Source organism: Mauremys mutica, chromosome 17 (genome assembly GCF_020497125.1).
Source record: "Mauremys mutica isolate MM-2020 ecotype Southern chromosome 17, ASM2049712v1, whole genome shotgun sequence".
In the NCBI taxonomy this organism is placed as follows: Eukaryota; Metazoa; Chordata; order Testudines; family Geoemydidae; genus Mauremys; species Mauremys mutica.
The window spans coordinates 16,085,282-16,113,169 of NC_059088.1; the positions used below are offsets into that span (position 1 = coordinate 16,085,282).

General features: G+C 52.4%; 1 protein-coding gene and 1 non-coding gene across 2 annotated transcripts in view; both read left to right on the forward strand.

Annotated features, from left to right (window-relative positions):
- Positions 1–27,888, forward strand: part of LOC123351476 (IgGFc-binding protein-like) — a 108,358-nt gene that overhangs the window by 64,615 nt on the left and 15,855 nt on the right. Inside the window, exons 29-35 of the mRNA XM_044990862.1 lie at positions 7,960–8,890; positions 14,489–15,735; positions 16,654–16,982; positions 18,899–19,472; positions 21,009–22,277; positions 23,804–24,402; positions 26,898–27,462. Of these exons, the coding sequence (XP_044846797.1) occupies positions 7,960–8,890; positions 14,489–15,735; positions 16,654–16,982; positions 18,899–19,472; positions 21,009–22,277; positions 23,804–24,402; positions 26,898–27,462 (5,514 nt within the window). The remainder of the gene's footprint in view (positions 1–7,959; positions 8,891–14,488; positions 15,736–16,653; positions 16,983–18,898; positions 19,473–21,008; positions 22,278–23,803; positions 24,403–26,897; positions 27,463–27,888) is intronic.
- Positions 9,251–9,436, forward strand: LOC123352264. The gene has a single exon (XR_006574129.1). It is a non-coding gene; the product is annotated as a U2 spliceosomal RNA (small nuclear RNA).

Sequence of the window (27,888 nt, forward strand, 5' to 3'; positions counted from 1 at the left end):
GGGGCAGGTGTGTCCCCTTCCCATCTTCCAACACTGCAGTCCCCACCCCACACACCCCCAACTCAGCTGAGGCCTGCAGAGCTGGGGCTGGGAGCTGCAGCCTGACACTGCAGCAGGTGTGTGGCGGCCCTGGCTGAGCAGGTTGATGACATGGGGCTCCCTGCTCTCGCCCACCCCTAAGGCTGGTTTCTTTTGTGAAAGTGTGTCTGGGCCTGGTCCTCCCCGGCCCCCCAGTTCTGGTGCCCCTGGACCTGGCACTGTCTACACCGGGGGTTAGGTCGGACTTTTCACACCCATGAGTGATGTGGCTGGGTCAACTCAATATTTAACGTGGCCAGAAGGGCTTATTAAAAAGGCCTGGCCGAGGCCGACCCACATATCCAAACGACAATGGAGAACCCAAACACCTGGACATAGATGCCTACTTTAAGTGGGATCAAGAATCAGAGGGGTAGCCATGTTAGTCAGGATCTGTAAAAGCAACAACGAGTCCTGTGGCACCTTATAGACTAACAGACGTATTGGAGCATACCACTTCATCGTATTCACCCACGAAAGCTCATGCTTCAGTATGTCTGTTAGTCTATAAGTTGCCTCAGGATTCTTTGCTAGTTTAAGTGGGGGAATGGTCCCGCTATTGTGGGGCACTTTCCTGGTTTATACACGCCCCCGGTGAAATGGGCTAGTGAAAGGATCTGAGTCCTCACTCCCACTCCCTTTACCCAGAGGCCTGCCTGACCTTGAGGACTCCCCTTCCCTCTTCTGTGTGGCAGAGTCCTTGTAACCCCAACAAGGCTGGGCCCAGGATTCCTGGGGGGATCAACCTCCAACCTTGTTGTGGTCACTTAGGGCAGGGGCTAGGGTGTCCCCACTCCGGGGGTGCTCTCTCTACACTGCATGCTTCCCTGACCCACTGATCATTACATACAGTTCAAAGCATATACAATTTATTAGACAGCAACTAATTTTTTAAAAAAGGAAAAAAAAAGGGAAGATTAAAGGAAAACCCATCACCCTGCTCTGTGCTATGGGGACATCACAGCCAGTGTCTCTGGACTGTCAGGGCAGTTCACAGCCTGTTCGTAACATGTCCCAGCCTCCTGCCCAGGCCCTGGCTGTGCTGCAGGGATGCTGCTGGTCAGAAACTTGCTCTGGCGGTGGCCACACAACTTCAGGCTGTAGGTTGCAGGACCCTTCTTCCCAGTGTCACCCGCCTCCCCACAATGGGGGTTATGATTCCCTTCCCAGTGTGGCCTGCAAGGCCTCTCGGCTGGGGGTATCTCCCTGCACTGGGCCCACTGCCCAGGGTTCCCCCTTGCTCTCTGCAGCCACTCACTGCACCCGGCTCCAGACAGCTCCATCCCCAGCTCTGCTCCCAGAACTCCCTGGATTGCTCCTCTGGGTCGGCCCGGTGCAGCTCTGCTCAGCTCCGCTGCTGCTCTGGCCAGCTAAGGTGGCCAGGTATCCAGTTTTCAACCAGAACACTGGTCAAAAGGGACCCTGGTGGCTCTAGTCAGCACCGCTGATTGGGCCATTAAAAGTCTGGTCAGCGGTGCAGAAGGGCTAAGGCAGGCTAGTCCATATCTGTCTTGGCTCTGCACTGCACCCCGGAAGCAGCCAGCAGTTCCAGCTCCTAGGCAAGGGAGCCACGGGGCTCTGCACGCTGCCCCCTCCCCGAGCACCTGGCTTCCCCACCTAGGAGCCGGACCTGCTGGCCACTTCTGGGGCGCAGCATGGAATCAGGACTGGCTGGGAGCTGTCCAAGGTAAGCCCACCCTCCCAACCCTCTACCCCAGCCCTGAACCCCCCCAAACCCGGACCCCCCTCCTGCACTCCAAACCCCTCATTCCCAGCCCCACCCCAGAGCCCTCACCCGCTCCCACACCCAACCCCCTGCCCCAGCCCAGTGAAAGTGACTGAGGATGGGGGAGAGCGAGCCACTGAGGGAGGGGGATGTAGTGAGTGGGGGTGGGGCCTCGGGGAAGGGGCAGGGGTAGGGTGTTCGGTTTTGTGCAATTAGAAAGTTGGCAGCCCTCTGGCCAGTGCAGCTTCCCTCCCCAGCTCAGCTCAGCTCAGCTCCAGCTCCTGCTCCAGCTCTCTCCTTACCTCGCCCTGCTCTGGCCCCTGGCAGCTCCAGCTCACAGGGAGGACAGGACCCTGCACTCCTGACTCCCTCATTGGCCTGCCTGCCCTGTCAATCAGGCTGACATGAAGCATTGGCCTCTCCCCCTTGCCCCTGGAGACTGTCAGTCTCAGGGTCCTGATTTCTCATTGACCCTTCGCCTTTCTTTGGTACTGGGAGAGGGCCAACCACAAACCCCCTAAGGGTCAGTGAGGGGCCAGCAGTCCCCTGACACTAGCAACCAAGGCCCCACCAGGAGGTGGATTTCGCCCCCTCTCGGCAGGGAAGCTGAGTGCTGACCCCAGCGGGAGACCAAGGGGTTGGGAGGTGTGGGGAGCAGGGCCGACAAGAGTGGGGGGAAGTCGGTAGAAATTACCGGGGCCCGGCGGTCCGGAAGGGGGCCCCGGGCCCAGCTTCCCCGGCTTCCCCCCCGTCTCGTCGGCCCTGTTTAACTGGTCCGCCCTTGCTGGGGGCCCGAAAATTTTTTTTTACTGGGGCCCGAACCCGCTCTCGGCAGCTCTGGTGAGGAGAGAGGGTTGGGGAAGCAACAGGGGGCTCTCTCATGTGGGGGCTGACCCAGGAGGTCAGCCGGAGACAGAACCAGAACGGTCTGTGCTTTAACCTTTATTCTCCGGTGTTGACCTAAGGCCGTTCAGCTTCTGTAGCCAGGTGGCTAATCAAGGGTGACCTTGTTTTGCAAAGGCTGCCGGTGCCACTGTAAATGCTCCCATGAAGGGCCCATATGCGGTTGCCGCAAGTGTCTGGCGTGGCTGGGTTCACTGCAGGGGCCATGGAGAGAGACATGGGTCGCTGGTGCCAAAGGTCCAGAGTCAGAGCCAGGGAGGCCATGGGCCTGTCCTTATGGAGCTGTCAGGTCCTTGGGGTGTGGCCTACTCAAGTGGTCACTCCAGGGAGATTGATTCCAGTGTGGGGCACAGACCAGACCCTGTGAGTCCATGACACGTGCGCTGCCTTTTGCGTGAATTGTCTGTCTAGTCTAGTTAGAAAGTAACCTTTATAGGGCACTGACCATCTCCAACTGTGTCTGGGCAGCACCTGGGCAGCAACGGGGCCCTGATCTCAGCTGGGGCAGGGACTGTCTGTCACCGTGGGTCCATGCAGCGCCCAGTGCAGCGGGGCCCTGATCTCAGCTGGGGCAGGGACTGACTGTCTCTCGTTGTGTGCCTGGCACTGTTAGGTGCTGCCCAGTCTCAGTCAGGGTTGTCAACTTTCTAATTTCTGAAAACTGAACCCCCCTACCCCACCTCTTCACCCTGCATCCCCCTCCGCCCTGCCTCTTCCCTCAAAGCCCCACCTCTTACCTGCTCCTCTGCCGTTGCAGCTCTCCCTGCTCCCTGTTACTCTGTTGCTTTAATGTGTATCCCTCCGCACTTGAACTGTGACATAAGAGTCACAGAGAAATAAATTCAGGCCTGAGGTAAGCAAGGGCCCCATCCCCAGGAGTTAACAGCCTCGAGCCCTCTTCTTATCATGGGTCTGAATTTGGCCTCTTTGCTTTAAGAGGAGGCCTAACAAGCAGCTTCCCCTCCCAGCGGCACCTCTCTAAACCTGGGGCAACTCCAACGTGAGCAGCCCCCAGGGACTTGCAGACCCCAGACCCAGCAGGCTGCCTGGGAGAGCAGGTCAGAAGAGCATCGCGGCCACACGGGAGCAGCCAAGCAGCCCCGCTGATGAGCTAAGACATGGCCCCCCTGCCCAGCAGCCTCCCGCCTCCCTCTGCGCTGCCTGCCCAGCAGCCTCCTTCCCTCCTCACCCCCGGAGCTGCCTGAGAGCATGGCCGGGGGAAGTGCTGGCTGGCCAGGCAGTTCGCATTCCTTCCCTCCCAGGGAATGTCCCATACCCTGCTCGGCATGGGCCCCCCCACTCTGTCCTCTGTCACAGCCCCGCAAACCGTGCTCCCCAAAGGGGCCACCTGAGCTGGTGCATGGCTACTGCCGCAGGAGCCACCTCTTCTGGGCTGGGCAACAGGCTGCCACTCCCCCAGCCCCTGCACTTGGGAACTGGACCGGACACTGCCAGGTCCCCTTTTTGACCGGACTTTTTGGCCGAAAACTGGACACCTGGCAACCCTAGCTGGGACAGATCCTCTCTCTCGCTGTGTGTCTGGTTAGTGCCCGGCCATCATCTCAGTGGGGCCTGTAGGTGCTGCCATAACAGTATAGGCTGTTTAAAACCAGTACAACTCACCTTACCGCAGAGATTAACTTCTGTGGGATGGTTGAGAAAAGGGGCCATACGTCCTTGTTTGTATTACAGGGCAACATTAGATCCTGCGATTACAGGGCCATTCTGCTAAGTGTTGTGCATAGCAAGAGACAGGTCATGAGGATCTTAACAATCTAAACAAACTAAGGGTACGTCTACACTACGAAATTAGGTTGATTTTATAGAAGTCGATTTTTTAGAAATCAATTTTATACAGTCGATTGTGTGTGTCCCCACTAAGCGCATTTGGTTACACAGAGGCTGCAGCAGTGGTCTGTGCTCCTGCTGCCTTTCCTGCACCTCAACAACACACCAGAGAATATCAGTTTCATCCTCCAGTAGCCTCAGTATTGCTACCTACCTCCTCTCATCACACTGACACCACCTATCATATTGATTCTGCCACCTCTCCTCTTGCTCCCGCCACCTGTCCTAGTGTTCTTTTTGTGCTTTCCTGCACTCTGACAGTGTCTGCCTCCACGTATTAACTGGGAGGACAGCAGGAGCTCAGAGAACATTTAATCGCGAGTGCGTTTTATTCGCCTTCTAATCTTCACTAGCCTCTGGGACGGAGATGATAGGGGGAGCGTTGACACATTTGCAGCTGCAGGAGGAAAAAAAAGGAGAGTAGTATTTAAAAAGACACATTTTAGAGGACAATGGGTAGACTCTTTCATGGTGAACCAAACTGTTAACATTCCATAGCACATGTGCTTTCTTTACAAGGTAGTATTTTGCCTCTTATATTGAGGACCTGCCGGTTTGGTGTGAGAGATCACTCACGCAGGGCTGGCGGGCAACAGAATTTGGCTTGCAGGCAGCCATGGTAAACCACAGTCTTTTGGCTTCTTTAACCTTCATAACATGTGAGAATGGTTTCAAACAGCAGCGCCCTCATTTCCCATACCAAGCACCCATTGGGTTGGCCATTTAAAATGGGTTGGCCATTTAAAAGGAGGGTTAACGTGCAGCACGAACCCAACTAACCCCACCCACCCCCCCACACACACCCAATTCTCTGGGATGATCACTTCGCCCCTCTCCCCACCATGTGGCTAGCAGCGGGGATGATTTCTTTTCAGCCACAGGCAAACAGCAGCAGGAATGGCCACCTCTGAATGTCCCCTTAATAAAATTCCCCTATTTCAACCAGGTGACCATGAATGATATCACTCTCCTGAGGATAACACAGAGAGATAAAGAACGGATGTTGCTTGAATGCCAGCAAACACCGGAACCCCCATACGCTGCCATGCTTTGTTATGCAATGATTCCAGACCATGTGCTACTGGCCTGGCGTGGTAAAGTGTCCTACCATGGAGGATGGAATAAGGCTGCCCTCCCCAGGAACCTTGTGCAAAGGTTTTGGGAGTACATCCAGGAGAGCTTCACTGAGATGTCCCTGGAGGATTTCCACTCCATCCCCATACATATTAATAGACTTTTCCAGTAGCTGTACTGGCCGCAAATGCATCCCAAGTCTTCAGGGCAAATTAATCATTAAACACGCTTGCTTTTAAACCATGTATTATATTTACAAACGTACACTCACCAGAGGCCCCTTCTCCGCCTTCAAGGTCTGGGAGCCCACCTTGGGCGGGTTGGGAGGGTACTGGCTCCAGGGTGATAGTTCCTGGCTGTCGGGGAAACCAGTTTTGTCACTTGCTTGCTGTGCGCTATCTTCAATCTCCTCCTCATCATCATCTTACTTGTCCCCAAAATCTGCATCCCTGTTGTGTGAGACTCCCGTGCAGGAGTCCACATACAGGGGTGGGGTATTTGTAGGGGCATCCCCTAGAATGGCATGCAGCTCATCATAGAAGCAGCATGCCTGCGGCTCTGACCCAGAGTGCCCGTTTGCCTCTTTGGTTCTTTGCCTGAGCTCCTTAAGTTTCACACGGCACTGCTGTGGGTCCCTGTTATAGCCTCAGTCCTTCATGCCTTGGAGATTTTTTCAAATATTTTGGCATTTTGTCTTTTGGAACGGAGTTCTGATAGCATGGATTTGTCTCCCCATACAGTGATCAGATCCAGTACCTCCTGTACAGTCCATATTGGAGCTCTTTTGCAATTCTGGGACTCCATGGTCACCTCTGCTGATGAGCTCTGCACGGTCACCTGTGCAGATCAGCTCGCCATGCTGGCCAAACAGGAAATAAAATTCTAAAGTTCGCGGGGCTTTTCCTGTCTACCTGGCCAGTGCATCTGAGTTGAGAGTGCTGTCCAGAGCGGTCACAATGGAGCACCCTGGGATAGCTCCCGGAGGCCAATACCATCGAATTGCGTCCACACTATCCCTAAATTCGACCTGGCGATGTCGATTTCAGCACTAATCCCCTCGTCGGGGAGGAGTAGAGAAATCAATTTTAAGAGCCCTTTAAGTCAACAAAAATGGCTTCATCGTGTGGATGGGTGCAGGGTTAAATCGATCTAACGCTGCTAAATTCAACCTAAACTCGTAGTGTAGACCAGGGCTAAGGGTGGTGGAAGGAAAGTGAGGGGAAGATCACACAGCAGCAGCGCCAGAAGTAGAAGCTAGGAGTCCTAGTCCAGCGTGTATCCACTGGTCCACACTGCCTCCCAGACATAGGGGGACTAGTATTCCCACTGGCCAGCCAGGGAAACTGAGTCACATAGAGATTTAAATCTGTGACAGATCTGGAAATAAAACCCAGAGCCTATCGGCACTAGTCTATATGCACAAAGCCATGATTCCTCTTGACAGTCCCACAGGGCTGCAAGAAGGGAGGCATTATCTGTTATCTTTCTTGCATCATATAATTATTTCACTTTTTGCTACTTCTGTATTTTTTCTTTTCCATTCCCTATTTTTTTCTTTCTTTGCACTTTTCCACTTTGTTGTCACTTGGTTTTCTGGTGTTTTAAAATCTATTATTATTTGTAAGCAGAGTCAGAATGGGCTCTACTCTGACATCTGGTGGTGAGCTGTGGAAAAGGACTTCAGGGGCTGATCTCGTTTGCATGGGCACTCCCACCCTGTCTAGCATGATCAGACTCTTGCCCAAATGGTCACTCTGTCTGCTGTGGGATCCCCAGTCTCTTTGTTATTGGGGTAGGAGTAATGAAGCATTGTTATCCTGGTTATGTGAATCAACGACAGTAGAACCGTACTTGGCATTTTATGATGGAGGGTCTCGCCCTCAACTAAGTAGCTCTGGGTAGGCAAGGGACATGAGTTCCAACGCCCAGTGATTTGAGGGAGTGGGGTTGGTGGTATTGGGTCTTGTTGAGATGATGCGCTATCACTGTTACATCTTGACTGTACAATAATAAAGCTAATTTTGACTCTGTTAAGAGTGTCATTATATGCTGCAGTGCTGAAATTATTGGTATGTGGGTCTAAGCATTAGACCTACTTTGGGCTAGTGGTGTGCTGGCACTGAGGTTCCCCTACTACCAGCTGGAGTCACTGAGAGCTGTGTTGGGGGCAGGGGTACCAGAAGACAAGTTGGTGAGCAGCTAGCAGGATGGCTAGTGGAGAGGAGTAGACCACCCTGCGTGCCATCGTCAAGAAGTGAATCGGCAGACCCCCCTCCGACCAAGATGTGGCCACCTTCCTGAGCGGCTCCCTGGATGGAGAATTCGCCCAGGACGGGGGCGACATCGCCTTGCTGTGGTCCCGCGCCCGCAACGCCACACGCCGGCTGGAAAGCGACTGGGCTGCCGCTGGGTATGGAGCGAAGATCGGCAGGAGCTGGGAGTCCTGGTACCGCGGATCGAGACAGAGGGCAACACCTTCATCAACCCCGGAGCCAGAGGTGTGCTGGAGAAGTCCCTGAAGGCCGCCATCCACGCGCTCTATGTGGACACCCTGAGGAAAAAACCTGACCAGGGCAAGGCCTTCGAGGTGACCAGCAAGTGGGACTCCAGCAACCACTTCCTCCCCGCAGGCAGCTTCACTCGATTCGCCGACTGGCGGTTCATACACCGCGCCCGGCTGAACTGTGTCCCTCTCAACGGAGCCGTCCGCCACGGGAACCCCGACAAACGCTGCCGGAAGTGTGGGTACGCCATGGAGACCTTGCCCCACGTCCTATGCAGCTGCAAGCCCCACGCCAGAGCCTGGCAGCTGCGCCACAACGCCGTCCAGGACCGCCTGGTGAAGGCCATCGCCCCGCACCTGGGAAAGATCGCTGTCAATCGCGCCATTCCCGGCACCGACAGCCCGCTGTGCCCGGACATCGTCGTCACAGACGAGGATCGGAAAAAGATCATCCTCGTTGACATGACGATCCCATTCGAAAACAGGACCCCGGCCTTCCGTGAGGCCCGAGCCCGCAAGCTTGAAAAATACGCCCCCTTGGCGGACACCCTGTGGTCAAAGGGCTACGAGGTCTGCACCAACGCCCTGTTTGTGGGGGCCCTGGGCGCCTGGGACCCTTGCAATGAACGTGTGCTTCGGACCTGTGGGGTGGGCCGTCGCTACGCGCAGCTCATGAGACGCCTAATGGTCTCGGACACTATTCTCTGGTCCAGAGACATTTACACGGAGCACATCACCGGCCACCGCCAATACCAGGAGTGAGCGGGCGTGACTCTGTGCACCCGCAGGGGGGACGAGACCTGTGGACACCCCCGTTGGACTCTATCCCCTAAGCCCTGAACCCACCAAACCGTACTCCACCATGTGAGGGTCGTCCTAGCCCCATTATTCAGCCCGCTTATCCATGCCCATGACTATCTGTAACCTGTTTGTATGAGTGATGTACCCTCACTGTTTGCTGGCTGTACCTTGAACCCACCCACCGTATACCCCGCATTGGGGACATGACAGACTGTATATGGTATATGCTGCCTAACACCAAAACGCTAACATCCCCCTGCAACCTGTATGTTACCCCCGATGACACAATAACTGATGCTTCAAACACTTTGTACCATTTATTTTTTAAATATTATCTAATAAACTTTAAATCTGTTCTTATCAGTTTAATATTTGATATGTCCTTTATTTGAGGACTGTATATTAAATTGATTTTTGGAACAGGGAGCTGGAATAGGAGCTTGCTCCATCCGCTCCACGCATCAGCCTGGTATTGCAGTACTGCCGGGCACGGTGCACCTCCCACAGGAAGAACATACTGGTTTAAAAAACAGATCAAAATTCTTTGTGCTCTGTAAAGCTCTGTGCTTCTTGGTCTTTTGGGTAAGATCAAGTGTAGTAGTATGAGTGATGTACCCTCACTGTTTGCTGGCTGTACCTTGAACTCACCCACCGTATACCCCGCATTGGGGACATGACAGACTGTATATGGTATATGCTGCCTAACACCAAAACGCTAACATCCCCCTACAACCTGTATGTTACCCCCAATGACACAATAACTGACGCTTCAAACACTTTGTATCGTTTATTTTTTAAATATTCTCTAATAAACTTTAAATATAAGCTAGTGGGGCAGCTGGCAGTGAAGACTGCAGCAGAACCCCATGGAGATGTGGCAATCAGCCATCAACCAGAGTAGCGGAGCATGTGATGCCTCCTCCCACTTCCACCCAGGCTGGGAGGTAAACTCTGCAGAGGAATTTCTGAACTCTGGGGACTGCACTGACCAAGGTCAGAAACTGTGGGTGGGTCGACTGTTGGGTTGCTGGACTTAAGGAGAAAAGGACACTGCCAAACTTACTTAGGGGTGGGTCTTTTGCTCATGGGTTGTGTTGTGAATCCTGTTTGTTGTGTTTCCCCAATGTAATGCCACATTCCTTTATTAAAAGGCTTTTGCTACGCTCAGACTCTGCGCTTGTGAGAGGGGAAGTATTGCCTCTTAGAGGCATGCACGGGGGTGGTATGTTATTGTCCCAGGTCACTGGGTGGGGGCTCAAGCCGGTTATGCATTGTGTTATTGAAATGGAACTCCTAGACTGAACCTGGCCCTTGTTGATGCCAACTCTGATGGGCAGAAGGGTTACATATTCTTTCTATGACTTGGCTTTTCCCTGGGGCAGCATCTGTTTCCACTCCCTCCTGGCAAATAACCATCAGATAGTCTTGGCTCTGGGTCGCCCTGACGATAAACCGCACCCAGCTTTCCCTGCAGATGCAAGGGTAATCCTGGCTTGGCCCCTGTGCAGATTCCTGAATGTATGGCTGGCTCCTTAGCAAACTTGTTGCTCAGTTCCCTGGCCACTAAACTCCTAATTTGTTTTGGATCTAAGAATCTGGGCAGCTCTGTAGGTGCATCTGAAATTCACAAGTTCAGCCAGTGCTGGGCTAGTTAATTCTGTCTGTGTCCTGGTGCCCAATAAATGAGAGAGACAAGGTGGGTGAGGTAATATCTTTTATTGGATCAACTTCTGCAGGTGAAAGAGACTAGCCTTCTCAGACCTGAAGAAGAGCTCTGTGTAAGCTCAAAAGCGTGTATCTTTCACCAACAGACATTGGTACAATAAATGATATTCCCTTGCCCACCTTGTCTCTCTAATATCCTGAGGCCAACACGGCTACAAGAACACTACAAAACCAATAAAAAACTCATCCTCAGCTGCAAGAGGCCTATTAACGATCAAATCACTGGCATGGCTTGTGTGGTGGGAGTGTCCGGTTCTTTGGAACTTCAGAAGAAAGTCAACAAACCCACTTCTCTCCCCCTGGTTAATTACAGCTGGCCTCCTGATGGCCAAACATGAGTCACTCAAAGCCTCTGTAAAGCAAGAGGCCAGGCTGCTACTCACTTCCCATTTGGGTCCAGCAGGTGATGGCGAAAGTCCAGTCCCAATGGAGCCGAGGGAACCTTTCCCAGTTGGTCCCTATATAAAGGGAAGAATCAGAAGCAGAGCTACAGGCAGAGGGAGAGGGACAAAGTGGACAGCTGCCTCTTCTCCTCCACCTTTGCTGCGATAAGTCAGAGGGGCTGGAGGTAAGTGCGCCGGCGGTGTCTTGTTCTGGCTCAGCAGCTGCTGCTGTTTGTTGAGAGGCTGATTGTAACTAATCCATCCAGACCAGGATCCTGCTGCTGATCTTGAGCCAGGCAGCTCCAGGAGAAGGGACCTGAACCCTCCCAAACAGACCTGCCTAGAGAAGACATTTCCCCCTGGTGCCGGCTCATGAGCGGTTGGCTTGTGTCCTAGATTGTGAGGCCCCCAGTCCTACCTGGCATGACCATGGCGGGGTTTGTTATCAACAGACATGTCTAAGCCTTTGGCAAGTCCTGCCGAGTGCTTGCTTTGATTAGGTCATGTGGCAGTGTGTTCCACAGGCTGACTGTGCCTTAAGGAAAAACTGGTTTTTTGCCCCTTGAATCGCTCTTCAGTTTGTCCGCTGGCTCGGAGAAAGGCGGTGGGCTAGACTCCTGGCCTGGGACTCTGGACTCCTGGGTTCTCATCCTGGCTGCACTGCTAGTTGACTTTAGGGAAAGTCACTTCCTCTGTCTGTGTCTCAGTTTCCCTGTGTAGAAAATAGAGATAATGCTCACAGCTGCCTTTGTAAAGTGCTTTGAGTGTCACAGGTGAAGAACTAGGTATGATGCTTCCTAAAGGGGTGCTAGTGGTTAGGGCACTAACCTATCTCTTAGGTGCAATGGCATCAAGTCCTTACTAAGCTACAGACTTCCTGGGTGTCCTTCAGCAACTCACGCAGCCTCCCTGTGTACTGGGGACACCTGCACTTCCCTCTACCCCCAGGGTAAGCACCATGATCACTGGGAGGTGCTTTGCTAATGGAAGGCCACATAAGTATCTAAGCTACAGAATAACATCTAGTGCTGTTCACCAGTAGATCTCAAACCGTTTCACAAAGGAGGGCAGTATCATTATCCCCCTTGTACAGATGGGAAACTGAGGCACGGGGAGGGGTATGACTTACCCAAAGTCACCTGACCAGTGGCAGGAATAGAACCTAGGACTCACACCCTCTAGCCCGGCTTCCTACTCATCAGCCAACATTGCCTCTGCCAGAGCAGCTAAGTATGCGATAAAAACCAGACCATGGGTGGACATTTCTTCCCAGCCTCAGGGGCTGCAGCAGGGAATCTCGGCCCTGGGCTGTTTCTGTGCAGCGCGCTGTGTGCTCTCCATTAATTCGAGATGTGTCTTCCAGCTGCTGAACAATGCGCTCGGACATGGGGCTCGGAAAGGCCAAGCTGCTCCTGTGGGCCAGGATGGTCGTGCTCTGGGGTGAGTGATCCAGGGCTCACAAAGGCACCTCTGTCTCTTTCTTCGCAGCATGACAAGCTGATCACCTAACTGTGGGTAACGCCCAGGAGTTTGGGGCCATGTAGATTTAACTAGGTCCCCACTCTCCTCCCAGATCCAGGATAGAACCCAGGAGTCCTGACAGGGCTCACCATGCTGCAGGGAGCAGGATGGGAGGCTCAATAGGGGGAGATGTGCTGCAGGGAGTGGGGCACAGGCTCAGCAGGGAGCTCTGTGCTGTGGGGAGCAGGATGGGAGGCTCAGCAAGGGGTGCTGTGCTGTGGGGAGGAGGGCGGGGCCGCCATAAGGGTCACTGTGCTGCAGGGAGCAGGGTGGGAGCTCAGCAGGGGGCGCTGTGCTGCACGGAGTAGGGTGGGAGCTCTGTGGGGGGCGCTGTGCTGCAGGGAGCAGGGTGGGGGCTCCATAGGGGGAGCCGTGCTGCAGGGAGCAGGGTGGGAGCTCCGTACGGGGCGCCATGCTGCAGGGAGCAGGGTGGGAGCTCCGTAGGGGGCGCTGTGCTGCAGGGAGCGGGGTGGGAGCTCAGCAGGGGGCGCTGTGCTGCAGGGAGCAGGGTGGGAGCTCAGCAGGGGGCGCTGTGCTGCAGGGAGCAGGGTGGGGGCTCCGTAGGGGGCGCTGTGCTGCGGGGAGCAGGGTGGGAGCTCAGCAGGGGGCGCTGTGCTGCAGGGAGCAGGGTGGGGGCTCAGCAGGGGGTGCTGTGCTGCAGGGAGCAGGGTGGGGGCTCCGTAGGGGGCGCTGTGCTGCTGAGAGCAGGGTGGGAGCTCCGTAGGGGGCGCTGTGCTGCAGGGAGCAGGGTGGGAGCTCAGAAGGGGGCACTGTGCTGCAGGGAGCAGGGTGGGAGCTCCGTAGGGGGCGCTGTGCTGCAGGGAGCAGGGTGGGGGCTCCGTAGGGGGCGCTGTGCTGCAGGGAGCAGGGTGGGAGCTCAGCAGGGGGCGCTGTGCTGCAGGGAGCAGGGTGGGGGCTCAGCAGGGGGTGCTGTGCTGCAGGGAGCATGGTGGGAGCTCAGCAGGGGGCACTGTGCTGCAGGGAGCAGGGTGGGGGCTCCGTAGGGGGCACTGTACTGCAGGGAGCAGGGTGGGAGCTCTGTAGGGGGCGCTGTGCTGCAGGGAGCAGGGTGGGAGCTCTGTAGGGGGCGTGGTGCTGCAGGGAGTTGTGGGGGGAGGCTAAGCAGTGGTTTCTGTGCTCCAGAGATTGCGAAGGGGGCACTGTGCTGCGGGGAGTGAGGGGTGCTCTGTAGAGGGCATTGTGCTGTGGGGAGCAGGGTGGGGGGACTTATTTGGGGTTGTGCCTCCCTTTCAGTCAGTGCTGATCCAAGCAGAGCTGGGAACTAAACCCAGGTTGCCTGAGTCCCATCTAGGCCTTGACCGCAAGACCCTTGTTCCTTGTTTTCCCAGCTCTCTGAACACTTGGCAATAACAGACAGCACAAGCCAGCAGGTCCTCGTGGATTGTTCTTAGTGCTTCAATTCATGGCAACGGCCATGACTCTCTTTATAAACCATTCAGCCTCCCCCAGCTATATTCATTGCATGCTGAGTTGTAATGGCGCTGGCACCAAATGACAATAACCACTTTCATCACAGCATGTGATGGGCTCCTGTAGCAATTTCCAAACAAGCCCCTTTGTGATTTCCCCCACGCTGCCCTGAATGCTTGGCAGGAGCTCACTGCAAACATTCACAAAGCCAGCACATTCTCCACCTTCAAATCCTGCCACAAGCACTACGAAAATCTTGACAATGGTTACGCTGCTGGTGATCTGACAACCCACCATGATGAGCAGTGTTGTCTCATTGGCTGTTCCCTGGTACTCCACGTCTGTCTGTAACCATCTGCGGTTGCTTTTCTTATGCTTAGTTCACAAACTCATCTTTTTGTTCTGTGGTCCATGATCAGTAATGTGACGCCTATAGTAATGGAGCTGTCTTCTCCTTCCACTTGTCTCTCCAGTCACGCCTAACCTTCCTCTCAGTGTGGAATCTGGGGAAATTCCAGGGTCTTCCCCGCCGCGCCTTGTCGGAAGAGAATTCATCACGGCCTTCATGCAGAACGGCTTACAACAAACACTCAACAGCGACTTCCGGCTACTCATCACTGCCTACGCCCCGGCCACCTTGATCATCATCTCCATGAAGAAGCCAGCGCTTAGGGTGCCCGTCCAGGTGAATGCTGGCCAGACCGCAACGGTGTTAATCCCATCCAACGCTGAGATGGTAGGGGCCAAAATCTTCGACAACACAGTCGTTGTCCGGGCTGACAATTATGTCTCTGTCCTCTCTCTTAACTCCAAACCCAACTCGGCTGACACCACCCCCGTCTACCCAGTGCACAGCTTGGGAACAGAGTATTACGTTGTCACGCCAACCATGGGTACAGATCGCTATGGGGAGGTTGCCATTGTGGCCTGGGAGGGCCCTACCACAGTTGATGTGCACCTGAAAGGGGCTGTCATTTTCCAAGGAAAGACGCACCTCGGAGGGAGCAGGCTCACCATCAAGCTGGAGGCAAATCAGGCTGCCCAGCTGCAGAGCCCAGTGGACATATCTGGCACCAAAATTATTTCCCAGAAGCCTGTGGCTGTCTACGTTGGACACACCTGCGTGACAAGATCCAATCAGTGTGACCATGTGTCTGAGCAGCTCCTGCCTGTCTCCAGCTGGGGGACCACCTTCATCGTGCCCCCATTGTCCTTTGAGATGCAGGGTGATATCATCTACGTCTCCACCTCCCAAGCAACTGAGGTGGAAGTTCAAGTTGGGATGAGCAAGAGGAGCATAGGGCTGCCAGCTGAGTATGCTGTGCAGTACAGAACCGTTAGCTCCAATGCCTTGTACTTCTCCGCTAGCGCTGGGATCCAAGTCATCTTCTTCTGTGATGGTGGCACCAAAGGAAACATCAGATATGACCCCTTCTTCATGGCCATCCCAGCTGTCTCGAGCTACTGCCAGTCCTATCACATCTACGGGCACAACGAGTTTGAGAACTACGCGCTGATCATCGTCAAGACATCGGAGTCCGCGGGGGTCACCGTTGATAGGAGACCACTGCACAATGTCCTGTGGAGGCCAGTTCCAGGCACAGAATACTCTTGGACTGAATACAGCCTTGGCAAAGGGTTCCTGGTCCATAATGTGGAGCACGCCAGCTCCCCCTTTGGCCTGCTGAGCATTGGGATCGGAAACCAGAAGGCGTACGGCTCCCCAGCCATTTGTGCAAGCGGTGAGTATGGTGTCATGGATCCTGTCCACCTCTCCCTAGCACCCTCCTTCTCTCCCCTTGATTCAGACTCAGGATAGTTCTCTATAAATACATCAGAGAGATAAACACCAGGGTGGGAGAGGAGTCATTTAAGGGTCAATGCTGGCACAAGAACAAATGACTATAAACTGGCCATATATAAGTTTAGGCTTGAAATTAAATGAAGGTTTCTCACCACCAGAAGAGTGAAGTTCTGGAACAGCCTCCAAAAGGGGAGAAGTGGGGACAAAAAACCTAACTTGTTTTGAGACTGAGCTTGATACGTTTATGGAAGGGATGGTATGATGAGACTGCTCACAATGGCATGTGGCCCATCAGTGACTGCTGATAGCAAATGTCTCCAACGGCCGGTGATGGGACACTAGATGGGGAGGGCTCTACATTATGACAGAGAATTCTTTTCCAGTTGTCTGGCTGGTGGGTCTTACCCACATACACAGGGTCTAACTGATCACCAGATTTGGAGTTGGGAAGGAATTTTCCCCTAGGTCAGATTGGCAGAGACTGTGGGGGGTTTTCGTCTTCCCCTGCAGCATGAGGCACGGGTCACTTGCTGTTTTGAACTAGAGTAAAAGGCAGATTCTCTGTCCCTTGAAGTCTTTAAATCATGATTTGAGGCTGTCAGTAACTCAGACAGAGGTTAGGAGTCGGTTACACGAGTGGGTGGGTGAGGTTCTGTGGCCTGTGATGTGCAGGAGGTCAGACTAGATGATCATGATGGTCCCTCCTGGCCTTGAAATCTATGAGTTAGTGGGAGCTGCAGCCCCTGAGTTCTGTTGGCCATCCCATGCCTGGCACCGCAGCTGGTTCTGTTGAACACTGGGGTCATGTCAGGCCTCACTCCCCAGCAAAATCCATTGGAGATTATGTTTTTTTCAGATCCATGCAGAACACTGAATTGCCGGGAGAAGGAAACATGCAGGATTAAGAACGGCCAGGCAATATGCTTCCATGACTACATAGGAACCTGCAATGGATCCCTGACCTCCCAGTACTACACCTTTGATGGTCTGACCATGGACGTCCAAGACACCTGCACCTATACCATCGTCAAGTACTGTGGCCATGACCCCACCCTGGAGCCCTTCACCATCAAGGAGAAGAACAGCAACATAGGGAAACAGGACAGTTCCAACCTTGGGTTGACCACTATCCACGTCTATGGCTACAATATCTCCATCTACAAGGGAGAGAGTGGAGAAGTCAGGGTGAGTTGTCTGGCTCGGTTCACTTTTTCACTTATAATTAGAACTGGGAATATTTTTTCAGATAAATACTTTATTGAACAAAAGAGGCAGTTTCAGTCAATCGAAAACTAGTCATGAATTTGACACAGATGGTTTTAGCCATTCACAAAATGGCTGAAGGAGTTCCTGCATGGCCAGTTTTTAGCCCACTCTTTAGGGTTCTCAGCTGGGAAACAAAAGACCTGTGTTCAAATCCTACCTCTAGAACAGGCCCCAAATGCACCTTAGCAATTCCGCAAAAATTCAGCTTCGGTTCAATCCGAACCACTTTTTCTTTTTTGCAGCCGGCACCAAACTGAAAAGTCAGCTATTCATCCCATTCTACATATAATGCAGTGTTGTTCTGTAAGTAGCCCTCCACCCAAACTGCGTGAAAAACGGCAGAAGTGGAGACAGCTGAGCAAAAATCAGCATTTCAGTCCCCCATGGAAACTCTGCATGTTTTAATGTTTGCTGCCATTGTAAATTGAGATGAAGTTGAAATATCAAAAATTTTCATGCAACGAAAGTTCCCAAAAATTTTGATTCGGAAATGTCACATTTCTAATGTTTCAAAGTTCTCTGGAATCCACATGCATGCGCACATTGTCTAGAAACTTAGTATGTTTGTTCAAGGCCGGGGGTAGGGACAGGGGCGTGAATTTGGAGTCATTTGCCCATAAGAACAGCCATACTGGGTCAGACTAATGGGCCACCTAGACAGGTATCCTGTCTCTGACAGTGACCAGTGCCAGATACTTCTGGAAGTTTGAGGTTTAGGGACACTGGAGCATAGGGCTGCGTCCCTGACCCTCGTGGCTAATAGCCACTGATGGCCCTATCCTTCATGAACTTTTAGCAGATTCCTTGTTGAACCCAGTTATACTTTTGAACTGCACAACATCCCCTGGCAACAAGTTCCACACATTAACTGTGTGTTGTGTGAAGAGGTACTTCCTCTTATTTGCATTAAACCTGCTGCCTATTAATTTCATCAGGTGACCCTCGGTTTTTGTGTTATCTGATGGGGTAAATAACACTTCTTTGCTCACTTTCTCCGCACCAGTCAGGATTTTATAGACCTCTACCATAGCCCTCCTTAGTCTTCTCTTTTCTAAGCTGAACAGTCCCAGTCTTTTAATCTCTCCTCCAGTAGAAGCTGTTCCACATCCCTAATCGTTTTTGTTTCCCTGCTCTGCACCTTTCCCACTTCCAATATACCTTTATTGAGATGGGGCGACCAGATCTGTGCAGAGGGATTCCAGAACCAAAGGGCTGGTCTCTCTGTTATGCTTCTCCTTGTGTCATGTTTTCGTGCACACCCGCAGCTCAAACTATGGTACTGAATTGCCCCAAATTGAGTTTACCTGGTTGAATCTGACCTCAGGTGGGGTCCAGCTCCCAGTTCCAGGCTGAGCAGAGCAGTGTGGCCTAGTGGCTAAAGCATTCAAAAGACCTGAGTGTTATTGTTGGCATTGCCTGCTGACCTGCTGAGTGATGGTGAGTGAGTCACTTCTCTGCTATGTGATCCAGTTTTCCCTTCTGTAAAATGGGGATTATGACACAGCCCCCCTTAGAAATGCACTTGAAGATCCACTACTGAAAAAGCATGATGTAAGAACTAGTGACCATTACTTTAACTTTTTATGTCCTGGTTTTGAGACATTTAAATTTAGCCACAATCTAGATTCTGGAAGGGCACAAGGAAGCGCTGGGTAATCTTAACCCTGCATTCACAATTTTTTTTGGCAGTGAATTTCCCTTGTCTTTTGCCTTGGTTGGTTTTTTGGATATTTGTGGCAGTGAATCGTTACCTAGAGAGCTCACAGTGGCAATAAGAGCAGGTGTCGTGGAAAGAGCAATAATGCCTCCTTTTCTTCCCCTTTCTCTTTCGTTAGTTAAATGACAAGAGCGTCCGCCTGCCGGTCACCCTGGAGGCTGGGAAAATCAAGCTCTCCCAGAGCGAGAGACGTCCCGTCCTGCAGACGGATTTTGGGCTCCAGGTGCGGTATGACAGCGACTGGGCTGTGATCGTGACTCTCGCCAGCAGCTATTTTGGCAGCACTTGCGGGCTGTGTGGGAACTTCAACGGTGACACTGACGATGAAGAGATGCTCTCCAACGGCACCAAAGCCTCTTCCGTCCTGGCCTGGCTTGATAGCTGGAGAGTGGAGGACTCGGACCCCTCCTGCAGGGATTCCTGCCAGGGGAAATGTCCGGTGTGTGAGGAGAGCAAGAGGCAGCTCTATGGGGGGGACAGTCACTGCGGGGGGATCAGCAAAGCGCCAGGAGGGCCCTTCAGAGAGTGTCACCCCAGAGTGAGCCCCGACGAGTTCTTCCACAGCTGCGTCTACAACGTGTGTCTGAATGAGGGCGACAAGAGCATCCTGTGCCAGGCGCTGGAGGCCTACGCGGACGCCTGCCGGGAGCACGGAGTCACTGTCTACGACTGGAGGACGCCCTCCGGCTGTGGTGAGCGCAGCATCTTGTTTTCCTTATTGATATGGGAAGGAATAGGGCTAGTCTGTCGTTTTCCCCTGTTGATGGGGGGGATGGGGAGGGATGTGCAGGATACTGGGGCATTGGGGTCATGATTGACACCGAGGGGAGAGTGCCTCCTGCTGAGCTTCTGCTCTGCCCCCTGCAGCACGGCACCCACGACCAAACCCCCTGTCCTGCCCCCTGCAGCACGGTGCCCCCTACTGAACCCCCTGCCCTGCCCCCTGCTGCACGGCACCCAAGGCCAAACCCCCTGCCCTGCCCCCTGCGGCACGGCTCCCACGACCGAACCCATTGCCCAGCCCCCTGCAGCACGGCACCCACTGCCAAAACTCCTGCCCCACCCCCTGCAGCCCGGTGGCCCCTACTGAACCTCCCTGCCCCATCCCCTGCAGCCCGGTGGCCCCTACTGAACCCCCTGTGCTCCTGTGGGCCAGGATGGTCGTGCTCTGGGGTGAGTGATCCAAGGCTCACAAAAGCACCTCTTCAGGTAGTGCAGAGGAGCCTCAGCAGAGGACACTGTGCTACAGGGAGTGGGGCGGGGCCTCAGCAGGGGGCACTGTGCTCCTGGAAACAGGGTGGGGGCTTAGCAGGAGGTGTCATGCTCCAAGAAGTGCAGAGGGGGATCAGCAGGGGGCGCTGTGCTGCAGGAAGCAGGGTGGGAGCTCCGTAGGGGGCGCTGCGCTACAGGGAGCAGGGTTCGAGCTCCGTAGGGGGCGTGGTGCTGCAGGGAGTTGTGGGGGGAGGCTAAGCAGTGGTTTCTGTGCTCCAGGGATTGCGAAGGGGGCACTGTGCTGCGGGGAGTGAGGGGTGCTCTGTAGAGGGCATTGTGCTGTGGGGAGCAGGGTGGGGGGACTTATTTGGGGTTGTGCCTCCCTTTCAGTCAGTGCTGATCCAAGCAGAGCTGGGAACTAAACCCAGGTAGCCTGAGCCCCATCTAGGGCCTTGACCGCAAGACCCTTGTTCCTCGTTTTCCCAGCTCTCTGAACACTTGGCAATAACAGACCATGGATTGGTCTTAGTGCTTTAATTCACGGCAATGGCCATGACTGTCTTTATAAACCATTCAGCCTCCCCCGGTTCTATTCACTGCATGCTGAGTTGTAATGGAGCTGGCACCAAATGACAATAACCCCTTTCATCACAGTGTGTGATGGGCTCCTGTACCAATTTCCAAACAAGCCCCTTTGTGCTTTCCCCCACGCTGCCCTGTATGGTTGGCAGGAGCTCCCCGCAAACCTTCACAAAGCCAGAACATTCTCCACCTTCAAATCCTGCCACAAGGACTATGAAAATCTTGACAATGGTTACGGTGTTGGTCATCTGACAACCCACCATGCCGAGCGATGTCTCATTGGCTGTTCTCTGGTGCTCCACGTCTGTCTGTATCCAACTGCGGTTGCTTTTCTTATACTTAGTTCACACACTCATCTTTTTGTTCTGTGGTCCATGATCAGTAATGCAACACCTATAACAACAGCTGTCTTCTCCTTCCACTTGTCTCTCCAGGCATGCCTAACTTTCCTCTCAGTGTGGTACCTGGGAAAATTCGGGGGTCTTCCGCGCCGCGCCTTCTCGGAAGAGAATTCATCACAGCCTTCATGCAGAACGGCTTACAACAAACACTCAAGAGCGACTTCCGGCTACTCATCACAGGCTACGCCCCGGCCACATTGATCACCATCTCCATGAAGAAGCCGGCGCTCAGGGTGCCTGTCCAGGTGAATGCCGGCCAGACCGCAACGGTGTTAATCCCACCCGATGCTGAAATGGTAGGGGCGAAAGTCTTCGACAACACAGTCGTTGTCCGGGCTGACAATGATGTCTCTGTCCTCTCTCTTAACTCCAAACCCAACTCGGCTGACACCACCCCCGTCTACCCAGTGCACAGCTTGGGAACAGAGTATTACGTTGTCACGCCAACCATGGGTACAGACCGCTATGGGGAGGTTGCCATTGTGGCCTGGGAGGGCCCCACCACAGTTGATGTGCACCTGAAAGGGGCTGTCATTTTCCAAGGAAAGACGCACCTCGGAGGGAGCAGGCTCACCATCAAGCTGGAGGCAAATCAGGCTGCCCAGCTGCAGAGCCCAGTGGACATATCTGGCACCAAAATCATTTCCCAGAAGCCTGTGGCTGTTTACGTTGGACACACCTGTGTGACAAGATCCAACCAGTGTGACCATGTATCCGAGCAGCTCCTGCCTGTCTCCAGCTGGGGAACCACCTTCATCGTGCCCCCGTTGTCCTTTGAGATGCAGGGTGATATCATCTACATCTCCACCTCCCAAGCAACTGAGGTGGAAGTTCAAGCTGGGATGAGCAAGAGCAGCATGAGGCTGCCAGCTGAGAATGCTGTGCAGTACAGAACCCCTAGCTCCAATGCCTTGTACTTCTCCACTAGTGCTGGGATCCAAGTCATCTTCTTCTGTGATGGTGGCACCAAAGGAAACATCAGATATGACCCCTTCTTCATGGCCATCCCTGCTGTCTCGAGCTACTGCCAGTCCTATCACATCTACGGGCACAACGAGTTTGAGAACTACGCGCTGATCATCGTCAAGACATCGGAGTCCGCGGGGGTCACCATTGATAAGAGACCACTGCCTAATGTCCTGTGGAAGCCAGTTCCAGGCACAGAATACTCTTGGGCTGAATACAGCCTTGGCACAGAGTTCCAGGTCCATAATGTGGAGCACGCCAGCTCCCCCTTCGGCCTGCTGAGCATTGGGATCGGAAACCAGAAGGCATACGGCTCCCCAGCCATTTGTGCCAGCGGTGAGTATGGTGTCGTGGATCCTGTCCACCTCTTCCTAGCACCCTCCTTCTCTCCCCTTGATTCAGCCTCAGGATAGTTCTCCATAAATATGTCAGAGAGATAAACACCAGGGTGGGAGAGGAGTCATTTAAGGGTCAATGCTGGCACAAGAACAAATGACTATAAACTGGCCATGAATAAGTTTAGGCTTGAAATTAAATGAAGGTTTCTAACCACCAGAGGAGTGAAGTTCTGGAACAGCCTCCAAAAGGGGAGCAGTGGGGACAAAAAACCTAACTTGTTTTGAGACCGAGCTTGATACGTTTATCGAGGGGATGGTATGATGAGACTGCTCACAATGGCATGTGGCCCATCAGTGACTGGTGATAGCAAATGTCTCCAACGGCCGGTGATGGGAGACTAGATGGACACTGAATCCTCTGCCATGGCCCCTGCAGCACAGTGCCCCCTACTGAACTTTCTGCCCCAACCCCTGCAGAAGGTGCCCACGACTGAACCACCTACCCCAACCCCTGCAGCACAGCGCCCCACTGAGTGACCTGCCCTGCCCCCTGCAGCACAGCACCCCCTACTGAACCCTCTGCCCATACCCTGCTGCACGGTGCCCGCTACTGAATCCCCCGCCCCCTGCAGCATGAGTCCCCCTACTGAACCCCCTGTCCTGCCCTCTGTAGCACGGTGCCCACTAGTGAGCCCATCACCACTATCTCCTGTGGCACCATGTCCCTCTACTGAGCCCCCTGCTCGGCTTCCTACAGCACTAAGTCATTTTTACACCCAATCTCTGCTTCTCCTTAGCTCCTGAGATCTGCCTGGCTCCTAGTGCCAGGAGCTATGGCTGCAGACACGCAGAGAACAGTGAATATTGTGCATGACCTTTCATTGTCTGCATAGAATCATAGAATAGAATCATAGAATCTCAGGGTTGGAAGGGACCTCAGGAGGTCATCTAGTCCAACCCCCTGCTCAAAGCAGGACCAAACCCAACTAAATCATCCCAGCCAGGGCTTTGTCAAGCCTGACCTTAAAAACCTCTAAGGAAGGAGATTCCACTACCTCCCTAGGTAACCCATTCCAGTTCTTCACCACCCTACTAGTGAAAAAGCTTTTCCTAATGTCCAACCTAAACCTCCCCCTCTACAACTTGAGACCATTACTCCTTGTTCTGTCATCTTCTACCACTGAGAACAGTCTAGATCCATCCTCTTTGGAACCCCCTTTCAGGTAGTTGAAAGCAGCTATAAAATCCCCCCTCATTCTTCTCTTCTGCAGACTAAACAATCTCAGTTCCCTCAGCCTCTCCTCATAAGTCATGTGCTCCAGCCCCCTAATCATTTTTGTTGCCCTCCGCTGGACTCTTATGGGAATTAATTCCCTGGCCCATCCCTGTTGGCTCGTACAGCATCTTGCAAAGTGGATAATGCACTGGCTGCTGCTCACATGTACGAATCTGTCTGTAGTGCTCACTGTCTCTAGGTAGGTTATTTAGTTCACTGCAATCTCCCCCTTTCTGACCCCCTGACAGTCCTGCCCTGCCCTGAGAACAGCCACTACGAGGCCTGTGGGAACGCTTGTCCAGCCAGCTGCTCTGACCGAACTGCCCCCTCCTCCTGCCAGGAGCCCTGCGCGGAGACCTGCCAGTGTAACGATGGTTACGTCCTGAGTGCCGATCAGTGTGTCCCTGTGGAGAGCTGTGGATGTGACTACAATGGCCACTACTACAAACCTAATGAGGAGTTCTGGGCTGATGAGAACTGCCGCTCTCGATGCAGGTGTGACCCCAGCCTGGGCACGGTGGTTTGCCAGGAAACCAGCTGCAAGAGCAATGAAAGATGCGTCATTGTGAACGGTGCCCACCGCTGTAAGGCAACTACCTACTCCACCTGCATAGGTACTGGAGACCCTCACTACACCACCTTTGATGGGAAGAAGTATGATTTCATGGGCACTTGCATCTACCAGTTCGCAGCTCTCTGCTCCGAAGACCCCACACTCACCCCATTCAACGTCAAAGTGGAGAACAACCACCGAGGCAGCAAGGCCGTGTCCTTCACCAAAACAGTGACCTTAGAGGTTTACAATGTGACCATCAGCATGAGCCAGGATCATCCACGCAAGATCCAGGTAACGATGCAGAGTCATTATTGGGATCGCTTGCAGGGCTGAAATCTTGCTGTCTAGTCTATATCCAGAAAACACAACCCAGGTGGTTTCCATCTTCCCATACCAGAGTTTGAACTAGTTGAATATTTTCACATACAAATATTTGGTTGAAAAATGACCTATTTTCGGTGGGAAGAAATTCATGAAAATGATTAAATTTGGGGTGAAATTATTTCGTTTTTGAAAAAATGTTTGATGGGCACTAGAAATGCAAACTGGATCCACTTTGTATTTCATCCTCCTTTCTTTTTTATTGTCACATTTGGTCCCCTTTGTTTCAGGTTGCTCAGCCCCGCTGCCACTGTCTGCCACTGTCATAGTCATTGAAATGTGGGGCTGAGCGGGACCGCGAGAGGTCCATCTGGGTCAACCTTTTGTTTCAAAGTGTCATTTTGAAATGATGTTCCAAATGTTTTGTTCAACCTGATTAAACGTGCCAGGGGGGTTTGTTTCGGTGAGAAAACCTGGACAGTTCAGTTGCGGTTTAAAACCAATTGAATTTGGGGTGTATTTTTTAGATTCAGCCTCCGAACACTGCTGTTAACACTCAGAGGAGAATCTACCCGAGTATTTGATCCAAATGTCCAAGCTTCTGAGTTCTGCAGCCCTTGTGCCATCAGCAAAATTTTTTGTCTTCACCCTGACACCCTGGAGTAGAGGAGAGGCTAGCCAAGTCCTTTCAGCAAACGTTGAGGTCCCAAATGGTGCCCTCAGTTGTTATACCCTATTTGAGGGTTCACGAGAGGAAGACAGCCTATTATTTCTATTGGATTTCCCAAATGAGCTCCTGGTTTCAGCTCTCTCCACTTCTCTGTTGTTTCTATCAGTCTCCAGTAGCTGGTGCCAAGCTGTCCTTCAGTGGCTCAAGAACATGAGTACCAATGTCAGGCAGACTGCTAAGGGCACAGACCACAAACTGGTTGTGAGTTCTGTACTTAGATTTCACCCATCAAATGTAAACTCCACACACACTACAACAGCCTAACCATGGAGTCACAGCCAGTCCCTGTGGGTACTTCAGTCTGTCTGCTACCTTGTGATAGATGGTCACTTACACCAAAAATCTCAACCACATTCAGGCTGCTGCCACTCCCAAAGGACCTGTCACTTATCCCAGGCAGCCAATCCTATAATAAACTATCTAAAGATTTATTATAAAGGAAACTAGGGAGTTATTGCTAAGGTTAAAGCAGGTAAACATAGATACACAAACGAGTTACAATCTTAACTTTCAAAAGGTAATAGAAGCTGTCGTAATAAGCAAGTTCTATGTCCTCTAGGCTAAGCGAACCCAGGCTAAGCACTGGGGATCTCTTGCTTATACCTAGTAAACCTTGCCCCTCAGAGTCCAAGCAACATAAAGATACAGGTCCTTCTTTTTAGGGGGTGTTATCCCCAACCTCCTTTACAGATTCAGCTGATGGGAAGAATCCATTTGCATGACTCACCTTCGGGGGAAAGGGCAGGTGCCAAAGAGCAGCGCAACAAAGTCTTTTGTCCTCTTAATCATTACATAATAGTCTGTGTGGTATCGATGGTCCTTCCGTGTTGGCCAGCACCTTTTGTTGGAGACCAGCACTTCACACTAGTTAATGTCACGCTCATGTCTGGTGATTTACACAGTAACAGAGGCTCACACTGCAAATGCTCAAATATTGCCTTACAATATGGGATACAGATGCTATAGGTGAGATTAACGCAGGCAGCAACTCATAAGCATTCAATAGCGTCTAAATACTAAACACATTCTTACAATTCTATCACCTCTTTTACCAACACCAACACTCCGGTGAACCAGACTGATTGCAGCTACATATGTGTCAGTATTCAAGTGAGGCTTGGGGACCTTGGCATGATCTGCCAGCGTTGCACCTCTAGTGATGGGGGCTCCATGACCTCCCTTGGAAGCGTATTGCAGAGTTTAACACCCCTTCTTTTTCCTAATATCTAACCTCAATCTCCCTGCTGCAGATTAAGCCCATTGCTTTTTATCCTACCTTCTGTGGACATGAAGAACAATCCATCCCTGTCCTCTTTATAACAGTCCTTACCATATTTCAAGACTATCAGGTTCCCCCTCAGTCTTCTTTTCTCAAGACTCAACATGTCCAGTTTTTTACACAGGAGGATGGGAGCATGAAGCAGCCAAACTACAACTCCCAAGAGTCACCACCATCACATTTTGGCATAGAAGTATTTCACATTTCAATTTTTCACAGAAAACTTGAAATTTTCCCTGTGGAGTTAAAAAAAGGAAAATGTGATTGGTTCTAGGCAGGTATCCCCCCTCTGGCTCCTAGATAAGCTTCTTGGAGCTCCCTGTTCAAAGAGTTTTATGAAACATTCAATTCTTGAGTAGGTGGTCCAGGCTGCTCCATCTAAGGGTATGTGGAAGTATTGCAAGCTCTGTGCATGCAGGAATAGACCATTGACTGTCCATGCCATGTCTTTGCCAGGTGGATGGTGTTTTTGTGGACCTGCCCTTCTCCCACCAGCGCAAGTTCAAGGCCTACATCAGTGGCGTTCATGGTTTCATCAAGACCGATTTCGACCTGAGAGTGAGCTTCGACTGGTACAGCTACGCCAGGGTGATCATACCCAATACGTACACCAATGCTGTCTGCGGCCTCTGTGGCAATGCCAATCAGGACCCCAGCGACGATCTGACCATGAAGAATGGAACTCAGACATCTGATGAGATTCAGTTCGCTGACAGCTGGAAGGTTGGTGACGTCCCGGGGTGCTCAGACATCTGCACCGGGGACTGCTCAGTCTGCAGTGAGTCTCAGAAACAAACCTACGAGGGAGACCAGTATTGTGGGGTCCTCACTCAACAGAACGGGCCATTCACACAGTGCCACGGGGCCATCAAACCAGCCTCCTTCTTTGATGATTGTGTCTTTGACACCTGCCAGTACAAGGGTCATCGTGACACTCTGTGCAGCGCAATCAGTGCCTATGTGACAGCCTGCCAGGCCAGGGGCATCCAGATAGGGCAGTGGAGATCGGCCTCATTCTGCAGTAAGTGTCATTTCCTGAACATGTTGCTGTAAGTTTAATACAATCACAAACTGGCCAGCGAGCACATGCACCAGCACCCTCTGCTGGGTGGAATCAGAACTGCTCACCCATGTGTCATAGGCAGAGCCTTTCAAAAAACAGGGGGAGTGGGGACATTTAATAAAAAAACCCCTAAATATTCACATTTGTTTGTATTTTGCAGGGCTCATAATGTAACAATTTTTCATTTTTCCAATTTTCTTTGTGATTTTTATTAGAATTTTGGACATTTCAAAATTTCATTTTTCCTTTTGTTCTCTGTTTTTAGTCATAGTGCAATAAAATTAATTATATCCAGGTTCTTTTTCTCCACTTTTCTTGTTTTCTTTTTTACCCCTTTTTATTACTCTGAAAATTTCAAAACTGCTCACGAGTCACAGAGAGTTT